This window comes from Anticarsia gemmatalis, chromosome 3 (assembly GCF_050436995.1).
Source record: "Anticarsia gemmatalis isolate Benzon Research Colony breed Stoneville strain chromosome 3, ilAntGemm2 primary, whole genome shotgun sequence".
NCBI classification, from domain to species: domain Eukaryota; kingdom Metazoa; phylum Arthropoda; class Insecta; order Lepidoptera; family Erebidae; genus Anticarsia; species Anticarsia gemmatalis.
Genome location: NC_134747.1, coordinates 6,509,863 through 6,533,835, shown reverse-complemented (window position 1 = coordinate 6,533,835; position 23,973 = coordinate 6,509,863). Strand labels below are relative to the sequence as shown.

General features: G+C 37.3%; 1 protein-coding gene across 1 annotated transcript in view; it reads right to left on the bottom strand.

Annotated features, from left to right (window-relative positions):
• Positions 1 to 707: 707 nt before the first annotated feature.
• Positions 708 to 23,973, bottom strand: part of LOC142987346 (neuroligin-1-like) — a 57,033-nt gene continuing 33,767 nt past the window's right edge. The window contains exons 2-14 of the mRNA XM_076136044.1: positions 17,269 to 17,753; positions 16,873 to 17,090; positions 13,705 to 13,863; positions 11,612 to 11,800; positions 10,961 to 11,046; positions 10,653 to 10,823; positions 9,693 to 9,813; positions 8,970 to 9,166; positions 8,023 to 8,145; positions 5,994 to 6,139; positions 4,715 to 4,842; positions 4,187 to 4,339; positions 708 to 4,006 (exon numbers count right to left, since the gene is read on the bottom strand). Coding sequence (XP_075992159.1) covers positions 3,120 to 4,006; positions 4,187 to 4,339; positions 4,715 to 4,842; positions 5,994 to 6,139; positions 8,023 to 8,145; positions 8,970 to 9,166; positions 9,693 to 9,813; positions 10,653 to 10,823; positions 10,961 to 11,046; positions 11,612 to 11,800; positions 13,705 to 13,863; positions 16,873 to 17,090; positions 17,269 to 17,459 — 2,769 coding nt within the window. The 5' untranslated portion in view covers positions 17,460 to 17,753 and the 3' untranslated portion in view covers positions 708 to 3,119. The remainder of the gene's footprint in view (positions 4,007 to 4,186; positions 4,340 to 4,714; positions 4,843 to 5,993; positions 6,140 to 8,022; positions 8,146 to 8,969; positions 9,167 to 9,692; positions 9,814 to 10,652; positions 10,824 to 10,960; positions 11,047 to 11,611; positions 11,801 to 13,704; positions 13,864 to 16,872; positions 17,091 to 17,268; positions 17,754 to 23,973) is intronic.

Sequence of the window (23,973 nt, the reverse complement as noted above, 5' to 3'; positions counted from 1 at the left end):
CATAAATTCCCATAGGGGTAGGCAGAGGCCTACCCCTATGGGAATTTATATATGTATGTTTATCGTAACACCAATTAGTTTTTACTTTGCTATGAATTTACGAAAAATCTCACAATCTGTACTTTAATTACTGTGCTCTTCCTATTTTCTTCAGCACACTTCTCCCGCCGATTGGCTTGCAATTTTATCATTCCACTCCTATACATGCATAATATTCATCATGTGGGATACTGATATCGTACAGTAACATCAGTTTTTATTTTTGCTGCATCGAAATTACATATTGCGTATTTCATTTTAATTATTGAATGTCCGGTACATTCTGGTTGTGGACACCGAATAAAATATAGTTTGCGTAATACCTGAGCCTGTACACAAACTGTGATTTTATTTTGGCTCTTTTCAGTTTCAAAATATAATTTATTGCAGGTAGCATACAATATTCGTGTTGATAGCACAAGCTTCTATCTATACACATTTATTTCTATCGTCATCATCGATACACAGAGTGAGCGGATTTTCCCAAAACTCTGACGTTCCTATATATTTTTGCTTTCATTGACTATTGAAAGGCTATTGATTAATTGGTTATAGGAAGCTGCGTCATTTAAAAACGATCCCGGCTTCCAACTTTGTCATATTTTTAAAACTAAAATAATGTTTTCAAAAGGTTTAGATTGATCGGAATTAATTAAAAGACATTTAAATTTCAATTCTTTATTCGACACCATATTTTATGCATTCCATTTAAACACCAAATTGTAACAAAATGCTGATGTCAGTACATAAATATGTAACAGTTACAAAATGATATATTTACAACGTAATGTTCAACATATCAATAATAAATGATATTATAACATTAGTAAACATATGATTCATATAACAACTTAATTAAACAATTCCTCTAAGGATGTCAAATGATATTTCAATTTCACTAGTATTCATTAAACCTTGTTTATCATAATAATATATTATAATATTACAAAAATCAAAACATCTTTTGTTGATAGACTTTCTACGAGTATTATACGGGTACTCGTTTTAACTATCATTGGACTAAATATATAAAATTTTATGAATGGAAGGGAGGTTTAATTATGTTATACATGTATCTCTCAAAAAGTATAAATTAAACTTTCGTGGATTAAAGATAAATAAATATATTTATTAAACAGCTCTTTAATAGTTGCAGGATCAATTCCATACAAATGTGGTCAAAGTAACCCAATATTCTTATACACGGTCTATCAATTTAAAAGGTGAATCTCTTTACATTAATATTATTTGGCGTATAAAATTGACACCTTTCTGGACGTAATCCTCGAAAGATTTGAGCTTACATTATTTATTTACGATAACTCTGACATTGGAAAAGTTTTATTGGCATTTTTATATTTTTACAAATATTCTATACTCTACACAAACACAAAATAATTCATTGGAAGTATTCATAGTCAATTCCAGTTCCATTATACACATCGTCAACTATAAACAGGTTGTATAAATTAAGTGTAAATAGAGTTCACATTTTGTCACAATGTGGAAAATGGCGTAAGTTTAAGTATTAATCACTCACCATTAGTTAATCATCATCAATTCCTGTGAAGATAAAAATATGGACGAGTACGAGGGCACTAGCTAGTTTGTTTCAAAGTTTAAATACTGTAAACGATGGTAATATTTGTCAGCTGTTCAAGTTGCATCACGTTATTGCTTTCCTATGAGTTAGTTATGCTTTTCGATACAGCTTAAAACCATTTTTTTTTCTTTTAAATATTCCTGATTAAAAGCGACATCATTATTTGTCTTAGTATTTTTAAATTGTTGCCGCTATGCAATAATCGGTACCAGAGTAATTCATGAAGCAAATTTAACGTACAATAGCGCACGGCCAATTATTCTGAACAGGAAAACCTGTTGGCTTAAAATTTCACATGCGCAAGCATGGATTATATAGAAAGATTTCGTTACAAAATGTATTGTACGACATTAATAAGCTTACCTATGCTATAGAAACGGGCCAGGGTTCGCGGATTAAGTTTATTTTTTGGGAATAGAAGCGTAGACATTTGTGGTCTATTACCCTGATTACCTTCTTGAGACTTCATTGGAGAAAAGGTGTTCAGTCCGAACGGAACCTTCTATGTACTCGTCCATTAAGTAATAAGTTTTCAATATTTACTTATCAAAAACTACTAAATCAATACACCTCACTTAAAAGTAACTTTACAAAAAATTACAACATATGTATGCAATGTTTTTTAAACAATTTTCATTATTATTTATTTTTTATCCTACATACCTGAAACACTTTGTTTGATATAAGTATGTACAGCTAATGTCGGTTTGTTGTTAAGTCTTTTGTCACTAATTTATTGTTATATTCACATTTATTATATACGTATATATTCACAAGAGCCTACAATTCCTTCTTTCTATTTCCGACAGCAGAAATAATTATTGGATACATTTTTGCTATAAAAGGCAACCCGAATCTATTCGTTATCTGTATTGAAATATATAGACAGACATAGAGTGTGGGAGTCGAGCCAAGTGCCTTTTATAGTAAATCAGACTAGATCCCTTTCACTCGATTATCATATTGCCAATCATTAAGTAACTAGGCCATTAAATTGAACTTGAATGATATCTCAGGTGATCAATGGCATATTTCTAGCTAAATGCGTATCAGTGTGTTCGTTTCGCTGATATCCGCAGTTAGCTAAACGATATCTCTGTAACACCTGTCGGTATCTATTCGCGCGTAATGCGAAAACGGTTCTCAATCGTGAATCGTATCACGTTTTCGCCGCATCCTCTGCGCTCAGTTATACGAGTGTTCGTACATCCTCGATACACCAGCAAATAGAGTGGCAAACTGAAGATGCGTTCGCACACACTAATTTACAGCCACAGTTTCATAAAATAAGGCAGAGAAGTCCCACGGGTCTCGTTTCCATTTCACTGCACGCACTGCCGATTAGTACACTCGATATAATATTTACACGTACACGAGATAGGGTACACGCGGTTCTATGTACACGGTTAAATTACATCACACATCACAATTTAGTTCTTTTGTTGACTACTACCTCGGCGGCGGCGTCGAGGAACCCTCATACTGATATCTCCTGTATCTGCACTCTTTTCTTCATGATGCCGGGCGGCGCGGGCGCGGCGGGCGGCGGCGGCGCGCGCAGGATGCCACTGCCCGCGCCGCCCTCCGCCTCCGCGCCCGTCTCCGCCGGCGCCTCGGCTCCGTCCGGTCCGAACTTCACCTGCGTTGAGCTGTCCACCACGCGCGGCTCGAACGTGCTCGTACGCCCCACCGCGTCTGACCGCCCCTCCACTTTCTGAATGTCCGGCTTTTGTGTATCGATACACACCACGCTCCCGGCCTCGATGGCACTGCCCACGCTCACGTCGGGCATCGAACTCCGAGCCGCCCTATGCTTTTCGTCATAGCAGCTGTACTCCCCGAAAGTCGGTTCGCCACAATCCGACAGCGTCCTCAGGTCAAATTTTGAACCGACCGCACGCGGTACGTGCGCAGATTTACACTCGAAACCGAACCCTTTCCCGTCGAACGCACGCACTTCGTAGTCGAGTTTGCCGTCGTAATTGTCAGAGGAGGAGGAACTGCCAGCTTCGGCGAGATCGTCTTTCGAGCGGCGAGGTCGAGATCCACGCTGGTGATAGATACCGGCGAAGATTAACACGTTGAGCAGCAGTAAGAAACATCCGACTGCTATGGTGACAGTAAGGGCGGCAGTGTAGGACTGATAGTGAGAGGAGGCCAGCCGGCGCAGCAAGGCGTCGTCGGGATGTACAGATGGTGCGGTCGCGTTGGGCGGACACTCGGTGGAGGGCGGCGCGGGCGGTGCGCGGGGGGGCGCCGTGCGCGGAGGCACAGTGCTGCGCGCGCCCGCGCCGCCTCGTGCGCCCTCCACCTCCACCACGTGCGGCACATGCGCCCGCGACATCGACTGCGGTCTCACCGCACCTACGGACCGTCAATATGTTTCAGCGCACTTTCATTTCATAAATATATTTCGGTTTATTCAAACTCAATAAAAATTCAATACATTTTAAGTTTTTCGAACTTTGTACCCATATGTGAATTTAGATATATATTTGTTTATGATTTTACTGAAGTATAAAGAGAAAAAACGAGAACGGTTACCTTCATAATAGTTGGCATTGTTGTCCTGGAAGTGATGATGTCGCATGGCGGCGTCGGGCAGGTCGGAGCCGGGCCGGTGAAGCTGTGGAATGAGCGACAGCCACAGCGACATTTTGTGGCCGCGGTAGTGGCTGCGCATCTCCGGCTTGCTACCTGCCCCCGTAACGAGCGAGAATTGAAATAAACGAGACCACTCGTTACGCACCCGACTTCCTCGACCCGAAACTTTTAAATGACCCACTCCAAATTTGCAGACACAATACCGTAATCTATGTTGATTGTATAGTGTTGTTGTGTTTGTAGATGCTAATCTTCGTAACTACTCGGGAAACGAAACTTTCCCGAGCTTCTCTCATATATTTCAGTACAATACTGCGACATCGAGTCGTTGAGCTATAAAGGATCCGGGAGCGAAGGGTCCATAAACTACGGTAACTTATGTATTCGAATAAACTAATCAGGAAGTTTTTCGTCGGTAATAACGCAGGGCATATACATGAATGTATGTATATGTGAACAGTTACTCACTGATCTCCATGTAAAGCTGGTTAATGGTGTCGTATGTATCCCAGTACGGCGTCTGGTCTGGACCAAGTCTCGGGGTTTCGCCGAGCATTGGACTCGGGGGCGGTGTTGCTGATGGATCGTTTGGGTTTCTATGGGCATACAAAGCGGATAAATACTTGTTTTTACAACATATAGCGGAATAGTTACCAGACATGTCATATCCCTTCTCTTATTCTATAATATGTCTTCATACTATTATGTCCCTCAGTATGCTAATGTTCGGCGTAGACCTAAATTACGAGTATTACGACCCAAACTTTGACATTTAAACTTCTCGCATGTAACAGGATAGTCAATTTATAATTCAACAAATAATATGCCGAAGTTTCTGTATTAATAGATTTACACTTTTATATGTGCGGTGACATACATAAAAAAAGCAGTTACATTTAAAACTACGTAATCGTAAGCCTAAATTGGTCGAAAGTATTCAAACTTTCCAAATATTTCACAGCAAACTGTTTACATAATTAAGCCTTTATTGGGAGATCTTGTTTCCCAACAAATTCAATTCCAAATTCCATGCAAGACCACAAAATTCTTGACTTATCCCACTAACATAGTTTACGGCTTAGGTTACCTCTATGTAGGAATGTTAACTCAATAATAAGTACATATATGTATACTGTTGGTAACAAACGTGAACTTGGTTTGAAAATTTGCATAGTTAATTAAAACAAAAATAAATACTTTTGCTTAATTGTATCTTTTATTAAATGATAATGTGAAACTTAATCAAAATCAGTTAAATACTTCATATTAACATGTTTAATGAATCCCACAACGTAACAAGAGCACAAGGTTTTATTAGTTTATATTTCGCCCTTAAACAAATCCGGTCGCAATCAAAATATGAATTTTCCTTTTTGGTACCAAAATATTTCTGTAAACGCTTCATTGTTATTACACCTAACGTTTGTTGGTTGCTATCAATTTATTTTACAATTTTTATAGCGGTACCCTTTAGCGTTTGAATTCACGTATTTTTTACAACGGCAAAAAATATTTTATCCACAGATATTTGGTTTACCTGTTTTTGGATATACATATGTTAGATTTTAAATGATGGCAAAAACTTTGATCGTTATCAAAAATAATTTATTGTCAAAATATCATTGTGTTCATGTTTCCACGAACGGTTAATGTGAAATTTTAAACTCTCTTTCAATTGCACTATTCAGCAGTTAATTTAAGCATTTCGTATAACTGAATTCAAAAGTGAAGTAGTGGATAAACTCACCCATATTTAACGAAGTTGGAGATGTAATGTATGCACAGTTTGGACACACGCTGTTCCTGTTGCGAGTAATTCTGTTGGTGATGTGTCGTGGACAGCGGCACGCCTAGGTAATAAGGCAACTCCTCCCCGTGCACCGAGCCTGGTCTCTGTATAATTTGTGACACGAATAAGATAATACTGCAATAAGATACGTCTAATAACTGTAGAATGAAAGCTTTTGCAAATATTAGATTTTAAGTAAATACAAGTTTTAAGTACTCCTCTAAAATAATCATTAAGCGTTAGCACGTCCGTCCCTTTGAAGACTGCTGCTAAAATACGCGTTTGCTTAAATTGCCTTGTTTATAGAAAACTAGCTGTCAGTAGCACTTGGAGCTCAATAAATACACAGTGTTCAGTAGATAGGTAACTAGCGAGACTGGAATTCAGAGCCACACTTATGTGCACTAAATTCTGTACGTGCAGTACTTAAAATGAATAAATAAAACCCTCACTCGCACTGTTTCACTATTGCAAAATGTTCAACTGAATTTTCATGAATACCTTGCACCCAAATCCGGAACAAATTGTAGGCAATACCGATTCATTTTTCCGGTTTAAAAAAACGTGGCTTAATTTTATTTTCTCTCACGTGGAAGATACAGCCGCAATCACGCTAACCGATATTCGAACAGACCGTGAATAAAATATCTATAGGCAAACGAAAATGTTACATGACCTATTAGTTTTAGATCCTAAAACGAATATTTTTGAGCTGGCAATAACTGTTGAATAGTCCACTCGTTATTTACATAAGTTTTAGCTGCTTCACTTATTTTATGGCAAAAATCGTACGTTTAATCTTCGCCCTATGTTAATCTCGTTTATAATTATAGTAGCTGTTATTCGTAAGTAACTGTTTTTGACACACGTTATAAAATGGTGACTAAAATTGTCCATGCTACATAAAAACGGTAGCTATTTATAACCAAGCTGAAAGCAGTGACCGGCTTTGTTCTAAAATCTTAAAGGCCGCTCTAACCACACAGGGCAACCTCTGAATATTGAATCTAACTTTGTATTCAAAACCTCAAATATTTGGGCCTAAATTCTAAACTGGTATGATTGTGGGCCGCATAAGTCGGATGATAAGTTCATTGGCTCGCAGTCGTAGGGGTGTGACGGGTCGCGAATATTTGCAACTAGCTGACCCGCGCAACTTCGCTTGCGTTTCGGGTAATAATTTTCCTCGTTTTTGTAACATTTGTTACTGGTACTCTGCTCCTATTGGTCGTAGCGATGATATACGAGCCTATAGCCTTCCTCGATAAATAGGCTATCTAATACTGAAATAATTTTTCAAATCGGACCAGTAGTTCCCGAGATTAGCGCGTTTAAACAAACAAACAAACAAACTCTTCAGCTTTATAATATTAGTATAGAAGTATAGATAACAAACAGGTGTGTTTGAAACGTCTGCGGCGTATGCATCGCGCGACCGCACCACTGTCGACACGCCATTAACCACAACTTGTCAACTACTGTGACACTCACTCTGTGCTTATGTTCAACTTCTAATGAATTTTATTAGTTTAGTTTGTTGTTTTTCTTTGAACAGAATATTCTCCCTATAATAAACATAGTTTTTCATTTCATTCTGAATGCAAATTGTGAGGTAGATGCAAACTTTCACCGTCTTTAAAGCTACTAGGTATGTGTAAGTAAAAATATAAGATAGTATGAAAGTATACGCTCGCTCATAGTTTGCAAGAATAAATAACTGAATAATAACCTACATATATGTAAACTAAACACAAATAGTTTGTTAAAGAAAACCGCTGAGTAAAGAAGAGTTGTTACGATAAATCGTTGCCAAAAACCATGTCGCTTACGTAAATATACGGATTAAGTTAAAGGAAATGCACATTGAAAACATTTACTCAGTTTATAGGTCAATATAAATTCATAATATATTATTATAGTACTTTTGTAACTAATAAATTGATAAAATAAACATAATTTTCTGTAAATGGCATAATTAATAACTTACTTGTGGATAATCTTTGTCTTGAGAGAGATGATGAAAATGTGTGAAATAAGTAATTCCTCCGCGTAATGCATGTAGATATCCCAGTCTGATCAAAGGCGCAGCTGTCCGTCCATCACTCAATACCTATTAGAACAGTAAATAATCAATGAAACGATATATGAAACCACAATAAATATCGGAAGCAATTTAATATCATCATTCTAATATCGCTTTATTAATTATTCATTCAATTAATAAAGTATTAAAAAGATAAACAAAGCAAGTGATCGATTTCATCCGCACAATTACAAAGCAAAAGGCGCGCAAAGCTGGAGTCAATATAATCGAATCATAACAATGTCGCTGCTCTAATTTCTTATTTGTCGTTGCAAGTATTTTCCAATAAAGGCTTTCAACGCGGCGTCGTGTATTCAGGGTGCGCGGGCGTCATTAACTCCCTTTGTACGGCGTACGAACGTTCGGAGAGTAGCGAAAACCACTTGAGGCTTAAATTGAGATCGTCTGTGATGCCGCCGGAGCCGCGCCGGGACTCGAGAAACGTCAACTCAGCCGACAGTTATCAACTTTCAGCAGTTTCACTATCGATGATGCTAATCGCGTTTTGTTCTACACCATTTATTCGCCGCTGTGTAGAAACAAAAACAAAAACCCCACTTTCTATTTATATTCAGTGTCTCCCCTATTACTGCTCTGACGTTAAAAGCACTCTATATACGTTTAACATCACGTTTTATTTCTTTTTCTGTTCACGGTATTATTGCTCTTTGGAGGTTTTCAATTGGTTTTTTAATTCTCTTGGCTTAGCTGAATAAAGTTATTGTTTTTTTTTTTAATGTGTAATTTTAAAAGCTAAAATGAATAAATGTGTCGCTCTACATTTGAGCTCCTTGCTCTTTTTAGTAACTACAAAATATAATATTTATATTAACGTTTGACGTAGTACCAACCTCAAGCGTGGCATCGCGTACACTGAGCGGATTCTGCACGGGCTTGTCCCAGTCAGTGTATTCGTTCTTCAAAGTCGAGTAGATCTCGTTCAGATGATAATAGTAGGCATTACGAACGAATGTGCGAAGAATGCGATCCCGCCTGCTCTCATTGAAGCCAAACTCCAAGTCTTGGGCGTTAAATTCCAGGTAAGATTCTGCAAGGAATGGCATACCTCTCATTTGCATGTATTTATCATTCACCGCCTCGAAACCCTCATTCAATTTATTCGGAAGTATGTTAACGCTATGTGAATTACAACTTTAGTACTAAACCATAAAGTGTGAGTAGTTATGTCGCTCTACATACTGATGGCTGACATAAATGAGGATTGAAATAAATAGTCCAATTCATAAATTTAAATGAAGACGTAATTAAGACGGATGTTAACACGCCGTTCGTGTTTATTTGTATACGGCGAAATTCCTTTTATACATGAAAGCACAAACACTAATATACTTGACGTAATTAATATTTAAAGGTTAACATCACACTGGGTACGAGTTCCCGTAATAGAGTAGTTGACATCAATCGAAATGTTGACGAACTTGCCATTGTAAAGACAAAACGTTAATTAACATATTACAATTAAATAATAGTCGCTATGAAAGTAATATTCGTTAAGTATTTTGTAAAAGACCTTATATGTTTGCATTTATGGGAATAATATGTATAATAAGTACCGGTGGTGGTGAGTCCAAATAACAGTTCTCTATGCGAGAAGCCAGCCAGTTCGTGGCCTGCAGCGTTGGCGACCGCCGCTGCGCCCGCTCCCAGCCTTGAACTGTCCGTCGGTGGAGGCGCCTAGACATAGTATTATACAATTACTTCCATACATTCTATCACACACAATCATATTAAACACGTCAAATACATGTGAGACACAGCTTACTTAAATATAGTTTAAATATTTCAGCTGTATCTGTACTGCATTTAATTCCATGACCTAAATACCGAAAGAAAACAACAAGAATAAATAAGTTAATAGAAACAAAATATAAAAAGTCGTATCCTGTAATAAGAGCGAGAGATAAAAGTTTTTCCGTGCAAAACGAAAAATAGCTTACAACGATACAAATATTACGCGGAAGAAAATGCAGGCAGCACCATATTGAATTCAGAATTTGTAGGACATTAGTAGCCCGTAACAACTGGCTAAAATATCTTTTGTATTCGCTTCTATAGCGAAATTGTGCTCAAAACGAGTTGCTTTTATCTACTCTTTGGAATTGCTGAACTGTAATTTATTTTTGTAGATATTAAATTCTAGGTAATAGTATCCCATTATAGCGGTATTGGTTTAACAGATTTTGTTTTAAAGGATAATATAATAAAGGTATCTTGAACATTAATTAGAGCGTATTTTAGTAGCCCCGAAATTGGTAGGCGAGGGTTTTACCTAGCCTAGTAACATTAGACAGGTAGGCTTTTATAGGCCATAATCAGTAAACCGTAGCAATCGAGTAGAACGCTAGACGTTGGGTCGTTATAATTGGATTTAGATACCTACTTATTTGAAATCAATAACATGATTTTTTTTACTGAGCTTAACTATCGACTCTTAAGTAGACGTAAAGATTTGTCACAAAGATACACAAATTTTTCATAAAGTCGCCGTTATAGTAGTGTTTGAGTAGACTTACAGCAGACGGATTGACGATAACGGTGCCGTCGACGAAGGGTGCGAAGCCTGGCAAGAAGCGCGGCGAGTCAAGCCGCACGGCCAGCAGCTCGGCGAGCGGCTTGTTGCGCAGGCACGGCGCTAAATCATCCTCCAACAAATCTTCCCCGTGACACCCCGTCTGTTCCGCCACCTGATAAACCGCCCACGTTATCCGCACCACCGAAGATATTCACAGATTTTATACACCAAGTAAATAAGTGTATTCCTGAAGCTATTTTCCTCAACAGATTAAAGAAATGCAGTCGACAATTTTAAATCTAATGGTACCTTTCTCGTTATCGTGAGAGGTTCCCTCTGCAACGCCCATGAACTCAGCCCCGACCCACTTAACAAGATGACGCGCCTCAGTAGTTCTGAAACAGATAACCTAATTTAATTTTGTCATTTCGAACAAGGATCACCGAGATAATAAAATCTGGTCTCAAGAAAAACAGTTTTATTTCGTTCTCTCGTTCGGTTTAATAGCAGTCGTGAGAATAGTCTCAAGTGCGGTGTTGACCTTAATTTTAAAATTACGTTGAGAAAGCTTCGCTCTTGTGCATGTCTAATGTGACCCTTTTAATCGCATTAAGTGACGGAGGATCTAAACACGGAATAATAAAATCTGCCTGGAGCGGTATAATTACGGACAATGCGTGTCCCGCGGTGGAACCTCCCGTGTCTCGTGCGAGCACGTGAGCGACCCGCACCCGCCACACACTACCCCTTCCTGTTTACGCTGACAGTTAATTAAAAAATATTCTAATTAATTTTGTTCTGCGACATTTTTAAACACATGTGATATATGCTAATTATGACTCATTACACACGCTCTTGTATCACCCGCTTTTAGTGATTACTGTAAATGAGTGCACTCGCAGTAAACTTAATTTATTTTATTATCACTTTACATTTTAGTACAAATGTGTTAGTAGTTACCTCTGGCGACAGGTGACACCGCCAGGAAATTGGCCAACGCGGCTCCCGTTCCGTGCCCCATGAGCGTCACTCGCTCAGGGTCCCCACCGAATGCTGGCAGGTTTTCCCTTAGCCAGTGTAACCCTGCCACCAGGTCCATTAGACCGAAGTTACCCTGCGCCGACCCCTTAGCACCAGTCTTTAAAAAACCTAAGACAAATAAACAAGGTTTAATCAATTTGGAATCACCAGCAATCAAAACAATTATTCTCCACCTAGTTATACTGTATCTGTTGCAGGTTCAACACACAAATACATTTTATAATTGCGGTGAGTTTAGTGGGCACTAAATTAAATTGGTCAAATAGTTGATAGTTGATCTGATCGCAAATCAGGTTTGTTGCAGACTACTAATACAAATAATTTAGTTACATTCTGTAGTTACATACTACAACAATTTACACATACCCAACCATTTTCTTCAAGGAAATGTAATATGTACTTAAAGCAAAATACTGCACTGTCGCGTAAAACAAAAGACGGAAACTGCATGGAGCTTCTATAAATAATGATATAAGTAATGTATTTTTGCGCCTCACGTACGTACATAGACACTTCAGTGGATACTGACACTTATGTAAATACAAATACGTACATATTTCATAGAATTCCGCGCATAATATGTCATCGTTATTCAAAGTTACCTCGAACAGACATGCTCGCAGGTGTATCAATATTTTATACCACATCACTCAGAGATTTTCGATGTAACTTATAGCATTTGGAATAGTGACTGTATTTACGAGCGTGATATGTTAATAACACAGTTGCCGTACCGAACGCTTGAAGTAAAATCACTATCACTTCAAGTAAAATCAGTGACTAGTGTGATAAAGTGTTTGTAACTCCAGAAAATATATTAAGTATATTATGAGTAATCAAAAACACGATTGGGTTTCTTACAATCATTCTTAAATTTTCAACGTATGTAAGATTTTAGACTCATATTAGTTACTGAAGTATAAAAGCAGTGTAACACATGACTGACAACACTTTCCCGCTATTACCATTGTCTCGCCAAGTTAAGTAATTCTTTATACAATGTATTTAAGTTGTCGGAACGCTAAAAGCATTCTTGAATACTTTTTGATTATATTACAACAACAAACAAAACGAAGCGACGAAACAAGAGTAATTTCAACACAGCAGACGAACGTATTTATCGAAACAATACCATTGGCTTTGTGTGCGAACCTACTTGTATACTCGAACATGTCTGGCGGAAGCAGACCGACAAACAGTTTGTATTGGGCTCTCACTGCCTCCGATATTGTTACTGTCAATGTCAATGATTTCAGACTCCGCACCAATTTCGTGGTATTTTATTAAAGTCTATCTGACTGAGAATAACAAAAGCTGCTGAAGGAAAACTTTAAAGAATACTTTTTAACTTACAGGTGCTTTGAATCAAGTATAATGGTGAAGTGATATTTCGCTACCTCATACCATTCTTTCTTCCCAAGAATAATCAATACCGCATCAGTTTATGACAAAAAAACATTGAGGAAAATTATATTCGTCACTGAGAAATACGGAATAAATTTTGTTTTATTGTATTCAGAATCGTTCTTTTACAGCTGCATCAAACGTCGCGCACAACTGAAGAATATAAAAAATATCCGTCTGGAAATATATTAAAATATTTCGCGAGATTTTTTCGTTACATTTCTTTTTCAAAGTACCCAATGTACTTTGAAAAATAAATGTTATCGTTGCAGGTGCCCAAAAAAATCGATAAATACGTCAATAGTTCTTTTTTATTTGGTATTTGCTAAAATAAAATTAATTATAGATGGCTTTAGAATCACTGTATTTCTGTGAAATAAAATGCAGAGACTAGTGCATGACATTAACTAGCGTATTTGATGGACATCATAACAGAAAAGCTCGTAGCGCGTACATTCAGACGACCACTTTACACTGAAATGATACGAGACAGCTTTGAAATGTATGAAGTGGTTTAATTACAGCTTCGTTATCACTATGTGGTTTCAGTAACGTAGTTATGAAAGGTTCGTGTGAGGCAAGTTTAAAATGAATAGTTTATCACTTACCCAATACACCTAACCTAAAGTTGATGGTGACAACAACGATGTTGCCGTGCGCCGCTAACGTAGTGCCGTCGTAAGCGTTGCCCGAGCTCCATTCATAAGACTCGCCGTGCACGAACACGAGGCAAGGTAGCCCGCCACCCTCGCCGTCACCCTCACCCCCTGCGCAACATAAACGTGCTCATCAAAACATTATACCCTCAATAAAACTCCACATTATTATTGCGATAAAAATAGGATACCAAAACATCTTTCTGCTTACTTGTAAATTGCAAAGTCATATTTAATTTTATGTGAAAACAATGATTGCGTCCGCGATTCCTAAATGTAAAACAAATAACTTCAGAAAAGTTTGGATATGAAACTTCCGTATATGATATGGCAGTACAAAAGGAGGAAGGAAACTCGGAAATTGAAATGGTTTCAGTATATGAAATGAAATTCATATCTGACAAAGTTCAAATATATATTTTTACTATTCGTGCGTTTGTGTAAAGCAAACAAGCGCCTAAACCAATACCCGAGTATAATAAACTTAATCAAAACTATTAATTACATCTCGAATCCGTTGTTTTTACAATAATAATTAATATTTTTGACTAATATAAATACTATTATCCGATATTATTACTTTATTGGTATCGACACATGTTTAAAAAAATCGCACTTGTTTAACAATGCTATTACGTCACTCCTAAAATATATAAATATTTATATTTACGCGTAGTGTGATGGAATGTAACAATGCAGTTTACCCATACATCCGCTGGATTATTGATGGCGGGAGACAGCGTTCTCTGCAACTGTAGATATGGGGTGTCTCAGCCTCACTTCCGCACTGCTTGCAGGGGGCAGGATGCACTGCAATGCACTACGGAATTGAGGCCTCGACACCCCTTCGCCGCGAATAGCTCCCCGCTTCCTTCAACGATGCATCTTCTCTGTCATCTTATGCGTCTTCCGTAAGTGCTTGCTTTCATTTCTCTTATATAACAACAACTACATATGAGTGCTGAACGTTTACTTGTAACTTTTGAAGTGTGTTAAGTGCTCGCTGCTAAGCCAACTATGCATAAATAATGACTCTGTCAAGTTTAGACGCAGGTAGCTATACAAACTAGTCCCGAGGAATTGTATAGGCGACTTAAATATGGGACCTCAATATTTGAGTATTACCACAAGAAATTGTTCAAGTGCAAATCATTATTCAACCGTAAACTATTTTGGGCCTAAAAGATTCTGCCCAATTTTTTAAGTTGTTACTTGCTTTAAATTATAATAACGCAGGTGATTCTGACAATAAGTTACCCGAAATACAAGTATGTCCAAAAACCTATTATTTAAACAAAAATGTTTTAGTTTTCAACACGAAGCGTTAGGTACATTTTCAATGAGACCGGTGCCTTAAAATAAATTTTGTAAAGTAGACAGTCTGGACGTGGAATATATGGAGGCTTATAAGCGAAGTGAGCTTTTACTACACGGAGAGCTCCCGGAACCTTTGCAATGCGGATTAAATCCTTTATAACGTGCTACATAAGGCAGTAAGTAAGCCAGCAGAGAGCACTCAGGATTAAAGCGTAAAAGAATGGTTATCCAATACTGACGGCGGGAATTTCCGTTAATTTTTAACTAAACCAGTTAACACAGCCTTAACAATTAGGTTGCACAAATGGAAATAAATATATAATGTTCATACCTATATTTTTAACGTAATATTCTATTGCTGAGCAACCTTTCTTATATTTAATTCGAGGGCTGTTCTTTAAACTGCATAATAAATTTAGATTTTTTAAATGATACCTACAGCTTACTAATTACAATTTCCTACAGATTCATACTAAGCAATACTTCAAAAAACATAGCGGAGGCATTTATAAAACTGCCTTCAATCAATGTACGCGATCTACATGACATGGAGCGATGAAGGTTAAAGAGCCGCGCATCAATCATCATAGGAGCATCCCTTGTCCAACGAGGAGATTTTCCGACCTAATAATACTCATAAAATAGATAAATTGGGCCTCATGATTATAACAAAACTCGTTTCTTTCACAAAACAAAAGCAGTTTAATGGCGTGTGAATGATAAGCAGCTGATTCATTCAATATTCTTTTCTTTTGTTCAAAAGAATTGAATAAGAGGTTAGTGGTTGGCAAAATATTTTATCCATAGAAAACCGTTAATATATTTCTATTATAAGTAAAATATTTCTCCTGTAATGAGAGTCTTGATCATTTAAATTAATTATTAGTACAATTAGCTGTTGCACTTTGAAATAAAAACGGGAAAGCCGTCGCATAATAGAATCCAGTCACTTTGCAGATGGCAACGTGAACAGAATTCTAAGGAAACGTTCCGCACCCATACCTGTTCGAAAAACAAACAAAACAAAGTTTTAAGAGCTGGGCACGTAACTGCTTACAGAACAAAGTTTCTCATAAAATTACAGAAAACTTAGAAAAGTTCCGCTTAAATATTATCACAACCAACAGAGCAAGTAAATGCTACATATTTCAACATATAACATGAAAAAGTTTTACACAAAATATTATGTATAAAGTACTTTTTTAACACCGGTTGTATGACTATGTTACTATGACTAAATTATTATCATGTACCTTGTATGTATTTAATATTCAGAAATATTTATAATAAAATACTATGTTTTGACAGTTTCACTTAAAAACTACGATTACAGATTTTTATAAATATTCGTCGTAATAAATTGAAGCAAACTTAATTTTAAAGGATAAATTCAACATAAACAACATACATCGGTAAATGGTAGAAAGCACATACTAATAAATTACATGAAAACAATACAAGTCGAGAGCGCACAGAACAAAACTTCTTTCATGAACGGCCATAGAAGCTGCGACCGTAATGCTGCAGATTTTAAGAGGGACTTGTTTAACAGACATTGAATTAACCGCGAAATGACGTGAATGAATTATATGAATAAACCGCCGGCAAGGATTAATGAGCACCACAAGCCTCGTCGCCGTTGCCGCTCTATTATGTTTGTACCATTGTTCTACTCTATTAGGTAACCGCAACACGACAAAAAAAAGAGTTTATTAATAGCTTTTTAGAGCTTGTGTAGAACTCTTGTACCTGCTTGATTATTTCGATAAAAAATTAGGTTCAATTGATATTCTAAATGCTCACCATTTACAGGCACATAGAGGTTGACATAAAGGCAATCCTCGCTCTGATTTGCAAGGACGGGTAGGAGTCGTTCCAGCTGACGGATTCTGGCACGAGGATGCAGAAGCAAGGCGTCGTCACGCGGAGCCGCTGCGGGCGGAACCTGCGGGCACGCCGGCCCCGACGCATCCGCCAACCGCGTCGTCCGCCACTGCGACGGTGTCACCGGCGGCATGTATCTAGGGGACATGCTTTGTTCTAATCATTTCGAAAACGGTACCCGGTAACCCACATACACACTTCGAAAACCCAAAGAAACGACTTGTTATTTCAATTACACCGCATTAAAATTAAGCATCGTTTACCTAGTGAATAAGGTTAAATATAATGAAATTATTAGATAAATGATATATTTACCTGAGACTACCTAGTGGCGGTGTAGCATACGGCACACCGAGGTATGCCTCGACCTGCGGATGCGAATGAACGACGATCCCGCGCAGCGGTCCGTACTTGGTCCGCACGACGCGCGTGCTGTACTTGTGCGCTGAGAGCGCCGCCGCGCAGCAGACGAGCCACGCGAAGAGCGCGGCGCGGTCCGCGCGCATCACGCGCACGGCGCGGGCGCGAGCGCGGGCGCGGGCGACCCGCCGCCGGCTACGCGCGCGCCCCTGCGCATCACGCGCTCCGCCGCGCACTCGCGCACGCGCACACCCGCCGCCCCGAGCGCGCCCAACACATCATTCTTTCACACGCCCTCGCACACTGACATTACATAGCGTTACGCACTGATCTTCTGAGCTTCGAACGACACCTTTTCACTACTACAAAACTAATAACACTTACCCGGCTCATGTTTTTATTACACTGTCTATTTTAGTGAAATAAACCATTTGCTCTACCTGTAACAAAAAAAAACAAAGTGTTATTTCATTGGTTCGTGTAGTATGGCAGTAATTGTAGTAAAATAAATTGGTAATATAAATAGGTAGGTACTAATAATAAAGAGCGAGGCAAATTTTCACAAAATCTCCATTTTAATCAAATATGAGCGGAGTAAGCCGAGCCGCGGACAATGGAGTAGGTAACTGAAAATATTTACCTAACAGACCTAACCCGACGTTTGTAATTTAATGTAACACAAACACGACAACAACGTCGCATTTCTAAACGAAATTTGCTGTTTCCGAAGCGGACTCTACCGAAACACCGCGAATGGCGCTCGTGCAGACGTTCACTTCCGCTCTATTTATGTAACCAAAGACTGACTTTCATTGCAATTAAATGCGATGCGAGTATCTCATTCAATTGGATTCCAAGAAATGTGTTTTCGTACATATGGGTGAGTTAAATATCCGCTTCTAAGAAATACAATTTCTTACATATACCCGTAGGATAAATAAAGATTATGTCTGTTGTTTACGGGTGCAATTTGCGAATTCGTGTATATAACTGCCAGGTACACGAAGTCAAGCAATTTCAGTCACGGAGGATATTTCAAAATGTATGACGAACATCAATTATACAAAAGCAGACGTTTATTGGCGACACGGCGGTGATATTTACGAACATGGTCGCACAAGTGGCCCACAAAGAGCGGGACAAGTGAGGGGGATGTACCATCAATCACGCTCGTGACATGCAGAAGCTTTGTGTGCTCTCTCCGCATTTTGCTGCACGCCCATTGATACCCTGTCACCGTTGACCTTTGATACGAAATATTTTAATAAATTTTAGTGTTTTGTCAGTGTCATTTAAACGAAAATTGCATAATAAAAGTCAACTGTAGTTTAAAATTCGTGACCGCCAGAATCGTGACCATTAGCAGGACCATTATGAATCTTTCAAAAGTCACCAGCGTTAACGAAACCGTTATGGTTGTTTTAATCAAGAGCAACGTTTTAATGGAGATGTGCATGCTAAATATCTCAAGAGAATAGCTGTTAATCTCTTTAAATGGTTATTGAGGAAATTTGAGTTTTGCTAACGAATGCTTAACATGAATTTAACTTATCAAACGAAATCAACTACCCCATGCTGTACTCTTGTATTCTTAAATAGTGATGTAACTTTTGTTTTAATTTTCTACACAATGTTGTCTCTGAAAATAGCAGTATAAAAAAAGTTATTAATATCTAAGTGTGCAATATATCGTCAATGACACAAAGCTTTATTGCAGCATTTTTACAACGTATCCGTAACTAAGAACGTGCTTACTTCGTTTCAGTAATAGCCAATTTTAAAGACTGAACGAGCTTTCAAAGTTATTGGAAAGCCGATATACTGTTATTAATTGCATATTGTGAAGCTTTAAAATCTCGATGTTCTATTTTCCGAAGTGTCGGCATCAATCTGCGGGTAATATGTTAATCTTTTTAAGCGTAGCCGAGCTATGGGTGTCACGCTGCGCTCAAGATAACACGCCGATTACCTAGCTCCCGCGCCCGCGCCCGGCGTCGCTTGTGATTGATCGCTTACTTACTCCATTGATGCATGCACACCATTACCGAATTTTAACATTATCACGTGAATAATAACGCGCCAGTAATATTTATCGCATGAGTACTTAATTTGGTCATAAAAAATGGCAATTTTGCTTTTTAAACCTTTTGTCGGATTATAACATACATACGTAGGTATATTTCTCCATAAGTACAAATACAAAACAATTCACAGTGTAATATAATGAGAACGGGTTCTCCGATCTCTTAACACACATTTGTAATTGGTATCCCAATCTATTTGACAAAGTTTCTATGTCACCCGAGTGTGCAAAGTTGGAATAATCTAACTCGTCGCAGGTGTTCACAAAGTGTTAATTAATTTATGTACGAGGGAATTTATTTCGTGTAACATTTCATTGATAAATGCCAAAAGAACACGTTATTAATTGTTACGTAATGTCGGTTTCATTAGGAGAGATTTTCAGATGAAATAAACTCTGTAATCAATTAAATTAATGAGTAAAGTTAAAAGCAGAGCACGAAGCGTTTTATAATTGAACTGAGTATGATACATATTTGTAGAATTACCATAGCTACGGAGATGTCTTTGAAGTGCTATTATGCACGGTACTACGACACGGTATTAATATTTTCTGAATTTGTTGAACACAGAAACCAACTCATGGATTTATTCACTTATAAAAATAAAGAATATTATGGCGGATGGCTTTATTTCTTCTATCGAATTTAATACAAAATAAATGGTAAAAATATAACAAATTTTAACAAAAAGTGATCAATTAAAAGGGCGGAGCGTGCAGGGTGGTGCGGAACCTTGGACAAGTGGCGAATTGGCGTCATCAATCACTACGGGGCTGTCTGACGCAGAGCTTTAATGGGCACGCGCACATCTCCTGCTGCCGGACATGGTCTCATCAACTTGCTGATGATTACATGTTGCAAAATACTGATGTAGTAAACAACATTATTGGGGAATCATAAATAAATATCATTGGACAACTCACACACGGTCATTTGATTCCAAACTAAGCAGAGCTTGTGCTATGGTAACCAAATTACTGATAAACATACTTATATACTTCTAAATACATACTTATATAGATAAATTGACATCCAGGCTCAGAACAAATACTCGTGCTCATCACACAAAGATTTGTCCCGGGTGGGATTCGAACCTACCACACGCGGTGCTACGGTTGTTGTTGTTGTTACATAGTAACGATAGTCCTTGTAGAATTCATAGAAAAATCGTTAGGTAAATGAGTATCAGAAATATTTTTCTAATAGGACGAAACATGTAAAAAAACGTGTAATTAAATAAATAAACTGCTTCCTAATGCAGACGCTAAAACTAGTACAAACAGATGTAATATGTTACAACTGCGGTTTAGGATTTTGCGCATACCGCAAAGACAACTGAGCTTTAAATGTAGTAGGTATTATGTAAGTCGTATCACCACAATTACACAACCACTTCGTCGCACTTACTCATTTTTATTTGCTGAGAAAATATACTTTTTTATTGACATAGATTTACACAGAAGTAATCAACTGCGTTAGAAGCTATGACAATAAAAACTTCGTTACTGCATTTGTTTCTGACTAGCTTCCGAGAATATAAATAAAAAAGGTAAATAGCGTATTGGAGGAATTTCCAATCAAAATCTAGAATTTACGTCGCATAAAAATCTGACCATAACTTCTTATTGCCTTAGAGATATAATTTAGATATACAGAGAAATATAATATTTCTCAAAAATGAACGCCACTAGCCGCATTTGAATTGTAAATCCGAATGAAAATTCAAAGCTCTTCCCAGTAACTTTAACTGTCGGGGTCTTAATGGATGCTGAAGCGCTAAACCTTAGTAGATTCAAGCTTTTCTGTGATCCCGAATAGGTATTTATATTTTGATATGAGAAAATGTTGTGTTGAAATGGTATGCGTATTGATTCTTCTAAAAGAATTTGACTCTACAATAAATGTCTTTAGCAACAAAGTTTGTTTTGTTCTTTACAAAATTGTTAGGTTAGTTATTACGCGATGCTTTCAACATAAACAAGAAAGTTTTCAAATTCATAAAGTATTAACGATCAATCATTGGCAGGTCATAGATCATTCTTTCTTGAACAGAACTTTTATTAATCTATTTGTTTTGAAACAAGCTATTATTTCTTTGATTGTCTAATAAAATTGTTTCCACAAAATTAAAAGGATATAAATGAGGTATAACGATATCAGAAGATGATTATAATTTTTTCATCCCCGTATGAAATATCGTGAGTATGCGCAATCTGCTTTAAGTAATTGTAAAAATGTACGCTAACATCGAAATGTTGAAGAAAATTTGAACACAAATCTTATTAAATTGTGCCTATACAGTTAATCTAATACAATTTATACCCGGATTTCTACGGTTACCAGTTTCTATATCATAAGGATCCCGCGAAATAGCTGCTCTAAATGAAGTGCCATTAATCAAATCTCAAAACCTACGCCCGTTTACATAATTCTATCCAACCGTGGCGGCCGCTTGCGACCGTTTCTATTGTAGACGGTATGTAATCATTGACGTTGTACTAATAGGCATTTAAAGCCATTGCGATTATACAAAACATAATAAATTGACAACATATATAAGACTAGCTGACCTGCGCAACTTCGCTTGCGTCTCATAAGAGAGAATGGGTCATAATTTTCCCCGTGTTTTAAACATTTTTCGTTGCTACTACGCTCCTAATGGTCGTAGCGTATTTATATTTATATAGCCTAAAGCCTTCCTCGATATAATATGGTCTATTCAACACAAGAAGAAAAGATTTTTTAATCCTGACTAGTAGTTACTGAACTGACCTGACTATTAGCGCGTTCAAACAAACAAACAAGCAAACTCTTCTGATCTATAATATTTATATAGAAGTATAGATTGAAATGGCACGTGTAGACTTAAAAATTGTATGTCACATTGGAAGTATCTAATTAATTCAAAATGTAATCGTGCGTGACATACTCATGTCCTTAATAATGGTGACATAGGTTTTCCGGTGCTTGTCTCATAAAGGTGGAGAGGCTCGGTCGATATCGGCTGTCGGCTCGAGTGGCTTGTGAGAAGAAATGTGAGGCTATTTGTGCTAGGCCCGCTCTTAGAGTCGAGCACCCTCCGGCCGCGAGCCGACGCCGCTGCTACCGCCGCTCCACCGCACAAACTAGATTAACTAGGCGACCTCATCTTACGGACCCTATGTTCCGAATCACTGTATTATACAAAGTAGCAGTAAAATTGAAGTGATCCTATCTACATAGCGGAAATTATGTTATTTTTTACATGATTTATGTACTATTAGCAGAAAGTCTAAGAAAAGTTTATAAATAAATGAAAACTGGATTTTAATTGAGTATCCAATGTGGTAAAATTGAATAACTTTATTGTGTAACATTTTGAAGACAATTAGCTGTTAGCTTATTAAATCGATATAATGCCGGGGTGAATATATAAATCTAAAATTAAATAAAATATCAATAAATATTCTAAGTAAAATCAACAAAATTATGCTAAGGCGAGAGCGTATTTCAAATTTAAATTATATTCATCCGAAATAATTACGCCGGAATAGGCGAATGGATCAAAACATGACTTTACATATTATATCTTCGTCGTGGGTCAACAGATTACGGTATTTTCTAACGGGAGACGCTGAATAAACTAAAAGTTTGTGCCCGAAACTGGGTGTCCTATTTATAGAAATAACAGTCTTACCTATATAGCTCTCTTGTAATTTCATAAACGTTTCTAAATATAACCTCCATGGCACTGTGTTACCATGCGAATATTTTTGTTTATGCATTAAATTCTTCTTCTTCTTATCGTATGGTTAGTGGTCAACCTAGTGTCAAAGTTGTTCAAGCCGCCCGCATTAAATTATAATAATATGATAATGAATGTTGTTACAAATCTGTTTTTTAATCATGTGACGATTAAAATAAGTTAAACGAAAAGTAAGTAATTACCATACTTACACGAGAAATAACAAAATACTTTATTTTCTTTTTAGAAAACTCTTTTGAAATAAAATGTTCTTTGACAATACTTTCTTTATGTAGGTACGCAGTTGCCGTTCAGCAACTAAGAATACAAAGGATTCATAAGAAAATATATCTACAATCGAACAAACACAAGTGCTAGCGGACACAAGTAGGTTTTATCTCTAAGCGGATAGAGAGAACTGTAAATAAATCGGAAAAACAAAACATTGTTTAGTAAATCCCAAGTAGTTGTTACATTCCCGGGGCGGGTAGAGGCGCCGACACAAGAGCGGACGGACCAGCAAAGTCCGCAATACACGTAAAATCAATTTAACAAAGCCACTTTGAGCCGCACTGACCCTTACACGTTTATTCACAAACGTAAATATCTGTTTGGTTTTAAATTAACGCCTTTTATACTACTCTTAAACTCTAAGAATTTGTTTTCACACATAGTTTCACTTGAATTTTTCGTAAAAAGCTTTATAACGACAAAATCGTGGCAATAATGGCATTTTTATTGTTTTATCCGGCATTTCTATAGTCCTTGATAGATTACAAATTTGAAATACTCACTTCATCTAAATACCTTCGTAAACTGTTCTGAATTAATATATTATGTATATAAGCACAA